The sequence below is a fragment of the Globicephala melas genome, chromosome 3, assembly GCF_963455315.2.
Source record: "Globicephala melas chromosome 3, mGloMel1.2, whole genome shotgun sequence".
Lineage (NCBI taxonomy): Eukaryota > Metazoa > Chordata > Mammalia > Artiodactyla > Delphinidae > Globicephala > Globicephala melas.
The window spans coordinates 59,825,125-59,837,401 of record NC_083316.1 but is presented as its reverse complement, the minus strand read 5'-3'; the positions used below and the strand labels follow the sequence as shown (position 1 = coordinate 59,837,401).

At 47.7% G+C, this 12,277-nt stretch overlaps 1 protein-coding gene across 3 annotated transcripts in view; it reads right to left on the bottom strand.

The window, feature by feature from the left end:
- The window catches only part of IQGAP2 (IQ motif containing GTPase activating protein 2), a 286,377-nt gene extending 279,971 nt beyond the window's left edge, over positions 1-6,406 (bottom strand). For all 3 annotated transcript variants that reach the window (XM_060295905.1, XM_030846123.2, XM_060295906.1), the window contains exon 1: positions 6,104-6,406. In XM_060295905.1, the coding sequence (XP_060151888.1) occupies positions 6,104-6,149 (46 nt within the window). In that variant the 5' untranslated portion in view covers positions 6,150-6,406. The remainder of the gene's footprint in view (positions 1-6,103) is intronic.
- Positions 6,407-12,277: the final 5,871 nt, after the last annotated feature.

The window sequence follows — 12,277 nt, the reverse complement described above, 5'->3', positions numbered from 1 at the left end:
AATAGAAAAATAAACAGATCAGTAATTTTCTGTAATGTGGGCATGACCTAGGTGCACTAATAATTCCTATCAGATAGTATCTCTGCTAACATACTCAACTGCTCTCAAAGTTGTGAATGAATGAAGAACACTTGAAGTTGTCCTGGATGAAAAAAATGGAGGGAAGAGACAACTTTCAACCCTTACTGTCCAGGCCCCACCCTACAAGGATTAAAGTCCAGAATGGCCAGGATTGGGACCTTCCTTATTCCACAAACAGGTTCCCCAGCTCACTCAGCCTTCCCAATGGCTCCAGAGAGCACCACCTCCCCCCAGAGATCCCTGGGGAGTTGATGTCACTTAATCCCTAGTTAGTGGAGATTTGGCACTTTATCTTCTAAATCACATTTGTTTCCCAGAAGGGAGAAAAGCAATCTTAACGCCATACCGAAACAGATCCTATAAAATAAACACAAACCTGTCCAGAAATCAATGCCGGGGTTTGTATGCCATGCATGTGTGTGCTCAAGTCAAACACACAAGGCACACTGTAAATAAAGCATTTGGTGACGTGCTCACGTGTTTTTACTTACATGACAAAAACTTGCAAGCACTGTGGAGAGGGTAACCTGTGTATTAGGGATGCTTTTTCACCCTGGCACTAGAGCAGTGCATCAGAAGCCCTTGTAGGACCCCCACACACACACTGCCCGACTCAGGAGGTCTGGGTGGGGCAGGGGATTCGCCTTTCCAACAGGTTCCCAGGTGATGCTCTACAGCCCTTGCTGCTCCAGGAACTGCTCCAGCAAAGCCACTGCACTGACCGGAGAAACAGCTGTCAGTGCCCTTGGTCACCTTGGAAAGAAGGGCCATGCACAACCCATGACTGTAAAGTTAAGGGAGAGTCCAGTGAGAGTGTAGTCCAATCTGAGGACCTGCTAATGAACTGGAAACTCGGCATTAGCCACTTTCAACCAAACTGAGATGTTCTCCTGTGACTGCCCTAAACCTCCAGTGAAATTTCAGAAGTCAAAATTGCCATTAAGTAATGGAGAGTATGAGGAAAAAAAGAGGGAGAAGAAGCCCTACCCCCTAGATAATTTCGCTGTCCTTGCCCTGCTGTAACTACACCATTTTTTTTTTTTAACCTGTTTTCAGAGAATTTACGTTCTGAAATGGTTTGGAGTTAGCTGTCTGTCTCCCTGGCTGGACTCTGTTAGGCTCCGGTGAGGGTCCAGACCTACCTCTCTTTGTATTCGTTGGATGCCACCAGTTCCAGAAGCATCATCATGATTTACTTCTAGCCTATCCCAAGTGGAACTATCTGGCGGAACTATCTGGCAGAAGCAACCTGGCAGTAAAAAGAATTCCCCAACCTAGAAGCATGGTGAAGGGTCCTCTGAGCAACGAGAGAGAGGGCACCCCCCGACGCACACGTCCCCAAACCTCACCCACCCTCCTGCCCTTCCCAACCCCATGCATTCCAAGCACACCCACGCTTCCCACTTCATCAGGTCACTTGCCAAAAAAAAGACCTCTCAAAGAGCGAGATACTTCAGTGAGAGACTAGATCAAGCTACTCTTAGGACAGCTCTGCCTTTTGTTGCCTACAAATAAAGGATTCCATGATAAATTCCCCTCTGGCTACACCTCCTTTCCACAGCACCTATCCACACCTCCTAAGCGTCATCCCCCCCAAAATACTCATGCAACAAATACACGGGAACGCCTTTCAGTTTTCCCTCTGACCTCCCTCCAGGTCGTGGTCACAACCTTCATGACGCCTTCCCATTTCCCCACCCAAATCCGTCACTCTCGTGTCTTCACTTCCACAGAACTTGGAAGTACACTAGTAAAAGTATAGGCATTACTCTTCAGCTTCCAGATTCTCTTATAAGCTGTAAAGCTGTAACCGTCTCAGTCATTTTCCCTTCGTCGGCAATGTGTTGTACATGTTAGGTGCTCAGTTGACTGACGTCACTACGATGCGTTTAGCTCTATGTGCAAGGAACCACACCAGCCACTGTCACAGGAGTGGAAAACACCATCCTTCAAGGTAGAAGAGAAACCCCCAGGCTACTCAGGCAGTTAATGGCCAAGTCAGGATTTCAACTAGGATCCACTCAACACCACAGCTTTTGCCACTTCACTGACGCCATTCTGCCTTTCAAGGGAGAAAAACGAAATGGAACACTAAAGGGAAAAAGCCTCGGCTCACTGGTCAGTCAACCCCCTGCAAACTTCCGCTTGATTTCTCATCAACCCTAGACTTTAAGGCACGGCCAGTATATGTGATAAAGTGTGTTTTACAAATTATCCTATTTGGAATCATTGGAGCATGCAGCTATATTATGGAAAAGTCTTTCTTTCATTTCAGTGCCTCACAATGAGATGGGATGTCTCTGCATACGCATAGAATGTTTTACTGAAGCCTAGATGTACTCTACGAAAAGCCCATGTATTCTTTCATACTTTTCCTTAGGGGTAAAAAAACCAAATTAAACTCGAGAGAATACCACTCATCTTCTTTTAAAAGAGCACACTATCCAAATGGCTACAGGTTTCTGCAGTTTGAGAAAATCAGGACAAACACCTGAAACAGAGAGAAAGGAGGGGCGAAGCCCCGTTTGATGAGTCAAGAGAGGCAAATGGCAACAGCCACTGAGAAAAGGCTTCAGGGTCTGACAGCACTGGCTTCCAAACTCCCTCTGTCACCAGCTAGCTGTGGGGTTTTGAGACAGTAACAGGGGGTTTCAGCTTCGGGAAAACCCCTGGCCCTCTCAGAGGTCATAATAAGCAGGTGATAACAAGAGCACGTGAAACACACAAGCACTTGGTAAATTCACCAACTTAAATTCCACACCCCATGCTTAAGTGCCTAACCTGTAGGACTTACCTGACTCAGATCAGAAGTTGAGTGGCCTTTGTTTCTCCTTTGATTACCGAGAAGACTTGGTAAGCATTAGATCTGCCTGTATACTAGCCTTTTAAATAAAATGAGCTGCTGAAAAGCTTATGGAGTGGAAGGTGAGGGGCAAAAGCAAACCAATGGTTCCCTAGAGGAAAAAAGGCGTTTGCTAACACCTTAAGCAACACTAAACTCTCCAACAAACTGGATATTACAAGCTTAAACTCTCCCAAACAAGTCATTTGGGCTAAGGGCATGTGTAATTAAAGTTAAAGGCATACTAAAATAACACTTTAGCTGGTGACCTGAAAGAACCTTTTGAAAAGCTCAACCAAAACATTAGTTGCATGTAAGAGGGACTTGACTTTTTGTCTATTACAGACAGCATTGCAGGGCAACACTGCATACATCCCTCTGCCTCCAAAGGAAAGCACTGATAGACCGTTAGAACCAAGCTGCCCTAAACACAGATGTATTCAATCCTGTGTTTTGTTTTTTTTTTGTTTTTTTTTTTTGTTTTTTTTTTTGCGGTACGCAGGCCTCTCACTGCTGTGGCCTCTCCCGTTGCGGAGCACAGGCTCCGGACGCGCAGGCTCAGCAGCCATGGCTCATGGGCCCAGCCGCTCCGCGGCATGTGGGATCTTCCCGGACCGGGGCACGAACCCGTGTCCCCTGCATCGGCAGGCGGACTCTCAACCATTGCGCCACCAGGGAAGCCCTCAACCCTGTTTTACACACCTGAATTTAACAGTTCAGAACTTCAATTTCTAGTACTGGGAAAGGGATAAGAGGCTTAGTTGTGTTGACCACTGAAACACACCAGTTACCAGTTGATTCAGAAATCTCACCATGCAGACCAGAGCATCAGTCAAAAGCTCAGAGCATCAGCCAGAACCTTCCCCTGCAACACACACATAAACACACCCATGCTGGGCTTACGCTACACTTTTAAAGAGAAGCAAATAGTGAAACACGTCATTTACAACGTTTCTCATGAAAGGAAAGAAGTTTTGCAGAGGGTAGAAAACCACAATTCCTGCCATAGACATATTGATTACTGCCCCACAGGAGCCACTTAAATGCTGACTGGATCATCAGTGATGAGTGAAATCATCTACATCTAGTCACAAAGCCCCTCTTTGCTATCGCTGGTCTTTTTAACTCTCAAGTAACTGGAATAAAACTTTTGACAGATCGTGGTGGCAACGTGTTTTCAGAACTCCTTTAGCAAATACATCACAGTTTGTTACAACAGCACAAAAATGATTTTGCAAATCATACCTATGCATAACTTTCAATTAAATTTAGTTTTGATTGTAGAAAGATACTCTGGTTGTAATATAATATTCTACTCACGTCTAAATTAGTATAGCAGCTTCACCCTTTTCCTTTCTCCATATATTCTCTGCAGAATTACATTAGTGAGCTAATATTTCATCTTTGTTCTATAGAAACACCTCACAAAATAAGTTCCAACAAGACGGCACATCACCTATTACACCAGACTCGTGAGAAAAGCTGGACGAGAATTTCCAAAAAAAGGGGCTATGTGCCGATGTGCGATGCTCTTCATGCTTGTGGGATCTGACTCTCCTAGACTGCCGCTTCTAAGAGCGCTCTAAAACTACAGGTGCATTCAATGAAAACCAAGGGCCATCACAGACGCTCACGCAGGGAAGCAGATGGAATTGCCACATTAATGCACTGCAGGCACTGCAAGTTTGCCCAGCACGCTGAACTCGTGAGGGACGACACAGCAAACAGATCGTGGTTTAAAATGTGATATCAAAACGCATTTTTAAATTCATACTCGCCTAGTTTCTACACATTGTGGCCATCTTATCATTTGACACAGTGAAGCTACCATACATTCTGGGAGCCTGACACATAAAGGACTTTCACCTATCTGAAGATGGTTGACACCACTCCGGATGAGCACATCCCACCGCAAGGAACTCTGCCCTCTGTGTTGGTTAGGCAAAGTGCAAACTAAGGCTGCAAAGGGCAGGGCCAGGTTACTTGTTAAATGCACTTCCCTAGAGTACAGAGGCTGCAGCTGACTCCTCAGGCTGCCTTCTCACTGGCTGACACAGAAAAGGTCACCTGGGAAAATTAACTTCTCATCTCTGATGCTCCATTCCAAGACTGGCGGGGAGGAAAGGGAGGGTGAGCACCGTGACTACTCCCCTTTATTAGGCAAGCCTGTGGCCCTCACAACCAGCCAGAACCACAAAACATGCAGCAGGGTTCACTATCTTAACCCAAGCCTGGTACCCCTGCCACCAAGGCCAGCCTGGGCAAAAGATTAACCTGTGATCCGCCACAGGGATCACTGACAGGGCCAACCCTGTTGAGAGAGCGTGCCAACTTTCTGTTTGTTTTAAAGGAAATACTTCCTGACACAGGTTTGGTAAAGACTCTGAACTCTGCACATGAAGCCGTGTGGTTAGTTCTCATCTGGCTCTATCCACTCAAGATCCGCCAAAGCAACCTCTTTCCGAGGGTAGACCCTGGCTGGGTAATCGACACTACCTCATTCAAGTCACGCGGCTCCAACCGGATCCCGGGGAGCCCAGCGCCGCGTCCTGTCCCGGCTGCAATCCTCCCGCGCGCCGCACGGGGGGGATGGGCGAGGTGTCCCTTTCAGCCGCAGCAGGAAAGGACTCCCACCTGTGGGGCCCACACTGGCTCTTGCGGCCCAGGTGAAGCACGAGGGGGCGGGGTAGGAGGAAACACCGCCCCTTCCAGGAAAGCCGACGTTGCTAGTAGCAGAATGCGCGGGCACACTACTAGCGGAGCCCACCTGCAGCCACAGCAAACAAACTTTCCTCCCCTCTGAGTTGGAAGAAAAGGGTCCCTTACGCCACCCCCTGGCCCGAGCCGGCAACGTCCAGGAGCTCCGAGGGCTCCTCACCTGATACCCTTAAACGCCCAACTTGGTGTGTCCCAGGGCGCAGACCCAGCTCTGCCTCGCGCCACGGTGGGGTGTGCGGGGTAGAGGACTGGGGTGCCAGCTGGGGATTAGGAATTTGTGGGGAGAGCGGGAGGACGCCGCTCACTAGCCTTTGCAACTCCAGCTCCCAACTTTGCCAGCCACCCAGCCGCTGCCCTCCGGTTCCTCCGCGGCGCGCACCCGGCTCCCTCGGTTTCTCCAACCCTCCCGTAGGGAGAGAGCTCCCCAAGGCCAGTGGAACCCCGCGCGCCCGGCGCACTTACAGCCGTAGCGGGGTCTCTGCAGGGACGGCTGCTCCTCGTGGGGCATCCTGCGCGGTTCCGGGGGCCCGCACGCGGCGCGCCCCCCGCGGCTCCCCTCGCTGGCCAGGCTCGCCGCTCCGCGCCCAGCCGGCGCGCTAGTATCCGGCCTCTCGCGGCCCTCCCCTGGCCGCCCCGAGATGGGCGCCCCGCTCGCTCGGTGCTCCCTCGTCAGCGCCCGCTGCCGCCGCCGCGCGCTGACACCGGAGCAAAAGTGAACTCTCCTCCCTCGCTCGCTCCGGGCCGCCGCCGCCGCCTCCCGGGCAGGTTTCCTTTCTCCTACAGCCCGGCCCCGTTATCCACCGCGGTGAGAGCGCGCGCCGCGGCGCAGCGACCTCTACCGCGCGCGGGGCGCAGCGCCCGGCCGCCTGGACCCGCCCCTGTCCGGCCCCGCGGCTGGAGGAAGGGGCTGCACGGGGCCCTGGGCCGGGATCCCTTGCCACTGGGGCCCGCGGCCGCCCCGCCTGCTTTTTCACTTGTGGAGCGTTTAGAGGGTGGAAGTGAACCTCTGCGGAGAAGAGCAAGAGAAACCGCAGAAGACACAGCCAGCCCCAGCCGCCCAGGGTGTTGCTCGGTTACAGAAGGACAAACAGCGCGGTTCCTTTTCGTCTGGGGAGATTGCGCCTTGACTTTTTTTTTTTTCCTTTTTTCTTTTTTCCCCTCGAACGTTGCTTCTGTGACTCCTTGTCTACAAAATACCGGGTTCCCCTTTCATGACCAGAAACTGAGAGTGTGTGTTTGCTGGAGGGACAAGATAAACACTCGCTGAGCAACCACTCAAAACACAACTGCGAGTCATCCTCGGATCACCTTGGGCCCGCTGCCCTCCCCCAAGTACAGAACTGTCGCCCAGCCCAGCTGGGGTCGCACACCACAAAAACCTTTTCCGGCTTAGCTTTTAAGGAAACTAAACTACCTGTGGCAGTTTTTAAAGATTTCGGGGGGGGGGGGTTGTTTTGTTTTCATGCAGTCACCTGGAGCTATTTTTCTCTTTGTGCCTCAGAGTGATAAGATCTGGAGGAATGTGGACTCTTCTAAACCCGTGTCCTCACCTGCTTGTCAAATGTGGAATGTATGGGTTGCTAAATAAAATAATTGGCTGGCTAAATAAACTAATTGGAGTTATAAGAGATGATTTCGTTGGAGAAAAGGTGGCATACTGACACTAACCATTTTGTAGTCTGCAAAGATAGAGGGTGGCCCGCTTGTTTCCATTTCACGTGGGAGCTGCAGTCCTTCTCAAACTTGTTGAAACTCAGATTCTGGGGGCCCACCCTCAGACTTTCCAGTTCAGTTGGGTCTGGACTGGGGCTCATGGATCTGCATTTCTAACAAGTTCCCCTGTGATGTTAGAAAATAAGCACGAGGCATCTCAGCTGGACTCAGGGAAGTGTCTTCCCATGGGAGAGCAAGGAGGTTCTATCCCACTCCCCTGGTTGGAATGGGCTGAGTGGGCCTTTTCTCCCTTAAAAAGCAGATGCCTCGGGCTTCCCTGGTGGCGCAGTGGTTAAGAATCCTCCTGCCAATGCAGGGGACATGGGTTTGAGCCCTGGTCTGGGAAGATTCCCCCATGCCGCAGAGCAGCTAAGCCCATGCGCCACAACTACTGAGCCTGTGCACTAGAGCCCGTGAGCCACAGCTACTGAGCCCACGTGCCACAACTACTAAAGCTTGTGCACCTAGAGCCCATGCTCTGCAACAAGAGAAGCCACAGCAATGAGAAGCTCGCTCACCGCAAGGAAGAATAGACCCCGCTCGCCACAACTAGAGAAAGCCCGCGTGCAGCAACAAAGACCCAATGCAGCCAAAAATAAATAAATAAGCAGATGCCTCTTTTTATAAGAGCAATTCAAAGGTGAAATGGCCACATTTTGAGGCACAGCACCCTGTCAGTCAGTGTTCACTCAGACAGGGGCATGTTCAAGGGGAATTTCCTGTGTTTCTGGACATGTTGAATCAGATATCTCAAGTTCATTTCACCTCTATGATTCCATGTATTAAGTACTACAATTAGAGCTCACACATATCAATTTTCAGTATGAGCGTATGATTTAGGACCCAAATAAGTGGGTAGTTTAGGGAATTCCCTAGTGGTCCAGTGGTTAGGACTCTGGAGCTTCCACTGCAGGGGCCAGGGTTTGATCCCTGGTGAGGGAACTAAGATCCCACATGCTGCGCGGTGTAGACAAAAAAAAAGAAAAAAGAAAAAGTGCCTAGTCTATGTATTTAGAGGTGTTAGGAAAGTCACTGTAAACTGGAATGGTCAAGGAAGGTGATAGGGTTTGAACATATGGTTTGAGGTAGACCTTGAAGAAGAGTTGGAAGGAGAATGCCTACTCCTGGAGGACAGGCAACGACAAGGGACAATGGAGTGGGGCATGAGGTTGGCTGAGGGTGGGGGATTTGAAGCTGGTATCAGATCATGGAGGACACTGAATATGGGCAAAGAGGACGGGATATTATCACAGAAGCATTTGAGAGCTCAAAGGTTTGGGGTACGGGAGCTGCATGATGCAAGGGAGTATAGGGAAGGGGACTCTTGCAGCAGGTTATAGGATGGATTTGAGTGGGGCAGCTGGAAGGTGCTGATACCTGGTGGAAGGGGCTCTGGCAGAAGCAGAAGAGGGAAGTAAGGAGAGCTTCAGTGAGGTTGATTGACGCCAGTGTGATAAAGGGGTAGTTTTAATACAAACAAGTTGGTGTCATCGACACATAGAGATATCACCAAATGTAATAAATAAAGTAAATATCTGTTAATGGTAGAAAGTGAAGGTTAAAGCAAAAATAGGTGGTCTGCAGGAGAATAGTTGTAAGTTCATGTTCCAGCTGGTCAGCTCTTCTCTGAAGGCTCTGGGGAGGTTTTAAAACTCTGTCGTGGCTAATGTTTCTATGGAGAACTTAACGCTAAGAAGAAATTGTAAAAGCAAATGCTCCTGATTTATTTTGCAAGTGCTGAAATGAATCTTTGGGATTTCAGTCTGCATTCACTGGGTAACTACTAGCTCACAGATCACTTCTTTGCAGAATCTCAGAAAAGAAACTTGTCTGCAGAATTTTGGGCTATTTTTCTCTTAGGGTTGGACATTGGAGGGTGATTCAAATAAATACAATATGCCAGCTTACTTTGCCATCTGACTGTGCTTGCAGGAATATTAAAACAAAAACTGACACCGTCTAGTGAAAAATGTCTTTTTAATAAAGCAAGAAGTGTTTTTTCTTTAATGTAAAACAAAAGATGACACTGGAAAACTACTAGACCTGGTAAAACAATTTTTAAAGCAGTATTATTTAAAACATGATTGTTTTCAGAGGTCTCTCTCCTTCTAACTAGTTGAAATGAGGTGTCTGACAAAACGCAATTTAGTTTTTATAACAATAACAGATTATTCATATCAAGAGCGTCAAACAGGATTTTAAAAGTATGTTTGAGTAAAGATCTCGGCATGCACCGTTCCATTCACTTTTGACATGATTTGGTCCTTTTCCAATAATATCATGTTGTTGATCATTTTAACATTTTTACCACAATAGTGACCAATGTGCTTTCAAAGCGTCACCCAAAGAAGTGAGGCATGAGGAAGTGAAAGGAAAGAAATCATTAAAGCCTTTTTCAAAGTCCTAAGAGACTTTGGCTTGTTAACATTTTCTAACCCATTCCCTGTCCCAGAAAAAGAGTGATGCTGAGCAGGAATCTGCATTTTATTGCCAAGGAGAACTCTGTACCTAAAAAGGGAATCCTTAGAGTCCAACATCCGCTTAAAAAACAAAAATGAATCAGAACAGAAATAAATGTCACGGTCCGTGTTTCAGTTCTCAAAAACAAAAGTCAGGTAGTAATGTCAGGGTAGAGGATAACTGTAGAACTGGTGGCCTCTACACATCACTTTATGGCCAGGGAAACAAAGAGGCACAGAGAAGTTGCATGATTTCCACAGCTAAGGAAGAATAGAGCCTTAGTGACATTCCAGGTCTCCTGAGAGCCTCTGCCCGTTGCTTCTTCTACGGTACATGTTTTTGTTTTTATATACATAATTTTTTTTTTCCAGTGAAGTTCCTTTACACTTCACTACAGCCTATAGCTTTGGACAACTTTCAAATATTTTGTCAATGTTAAATCGGCAAGCCTTCTTGGCAATCTTGCCTTTTTCTCTCTGCTCTAAAGTTCTAAACAAATCAAAGTTTGGAGAGACTGAACTTTAATTTTATTAAAAAAATAAAGCCATGCACAGTTCCGTTATTATTTTTTCCATTTCACAGTTTAAGAAAGTTAGAACTTCAGTGACTCTGAGAAGATGATCCCCAGGGTAGCCTGGAAACGAGGAGGAAGAGAAAGCAGCATTGATTCTAGGTGGCCCCCTTCACTTTTTATCCCCTTTACTCTGCATTAACTTTCTCAATTGCATTTATCATCTAACACAACATACACTGGATTATTTGTTTATTGTTTGTCATCTCCCTCTAGAACATGAGCTTTCTGAGAGCTGGGACTTGGTCTAATTCTTCACTGCTGTGTGCCAGGACTTGCAGCAATGCCTGGAATATAGTAGCTGCTTAATTATTTTGTTATAATCACGAATTTACTAAATACAGGTACATACCAGGCACTATACTAGGAATAGTTGCAACTTTCAATCTGTAACAACTCTGTGAAGAACTTGTTATTCTTTTGTTTGTTTGTTTGTGGTATGCAGGCCTCTCACTGTTGTGGCCTCTCCCGTTGTGGAGCACAGGCTCCGGACGCGCAGGCTCAGTGGCCATGGCTCATGGGCCCAGCCGCTCCGCGGCATGTGGGATCTTCCCGGACCGGGGCACGAACCCGTGTCCCCTGCATCGGCAGGCGGACTCTCAACCACTGCGCCACGAGGGAAGCCCCTGGTTATTCTTATTTAACAGTGAAGAAACCGACTCAAAAAGTCTCATAGGTAGTACAGTAAAGGGCAGCGCTGAATTTACCTGAATCCAAACTTTTCTCCCAACACAAAAACCTGTCTCCTAGGGGCTTCCTTGGTGGTGCAGTGGTTGAGAATCTGCCTGCCAATGCAGGGGACACGGGTTCGAGCCCTGGTCTGGGAGGATCCCACATGCCGCAGAGCAAATAGGCCCGTGAGCCACAACTACTGAGCCTGCACGTCTGGAGCCTGTGCTCCGCAACAAGAGAGGCTGCAATAATGAGCGGCCCGCGCACCGCAATGAGGAGTGGCCCCCACTTGCTGCAACTAGAGAAAGCCCTCACACAGAAACGAAGACCCAACACAGCCATAAATAAATAAATAAAATTTTTTTTAAAAAATGGCAAAATTCCTTTAAAAAAACAAAAAAACCTGTCTCCTGTTTCAGGCTAATAAATTTAACTGTGCATTTCAACATGTCACCTTCTACTAAATGCATGTTCCCTTTTCCCGGGCGAATGCTAAAGGAACTGCTATAAATGCCCCCAAATTACCATCATCTATTTGACATCACAAAGAACTAGGGACCTGGGGGTCCAGTTTGCATCCAGGCAGTATTTCTGATTATAGTTTTCCTAATAATCCCCTGCATTTCCCTGTTGGTTTTCAGATAAGATCTGAAAGGGCTAAGGGCTCTACCACATATCTGTAAAGTTATCCTGAATCCATTTTTTAAAATTATTCATGATTTCCATGAACTATGACTTCAAATATGCTTTATCTTATCTCAGATTGATCTGTCTTTAGCAGTAGCTCTTAATCCTAGCTTTAATTTTCTTTGCCTGACTCCTATACCCACTTCTGGAACACTCTGTCTTAACTGGCAGATGAGAGGCAAATGAATTTCTAGCTGACCTTGGAGAGCTTGGATATTTTGAAAGAAGCTTGACTATCAGAGAATGAAAATGAAGACACCCATTATGTTACCAACCTGGGCTCCTGGATTATTTAATCAATAGAAATTGGTAAGAGGCAATATGAGAAATTCAGGCAAGGTTTTATTGGGACTGGTGCTGCAGCAGGAGACAGCGAGAATGACAAACCGGTGCCCTTGCTCGCTTCCTAAGGAAGGTGGTCTAGTTCCTTTAAATGGGGTGAGGGTAGGGGAGGATTGGTGGGTCAGGTGGAAAAGGGTGGCCTGGGTGATCTGCCCACCGCCTTGGTGGTTCAGCATGCAGGGATCATACAC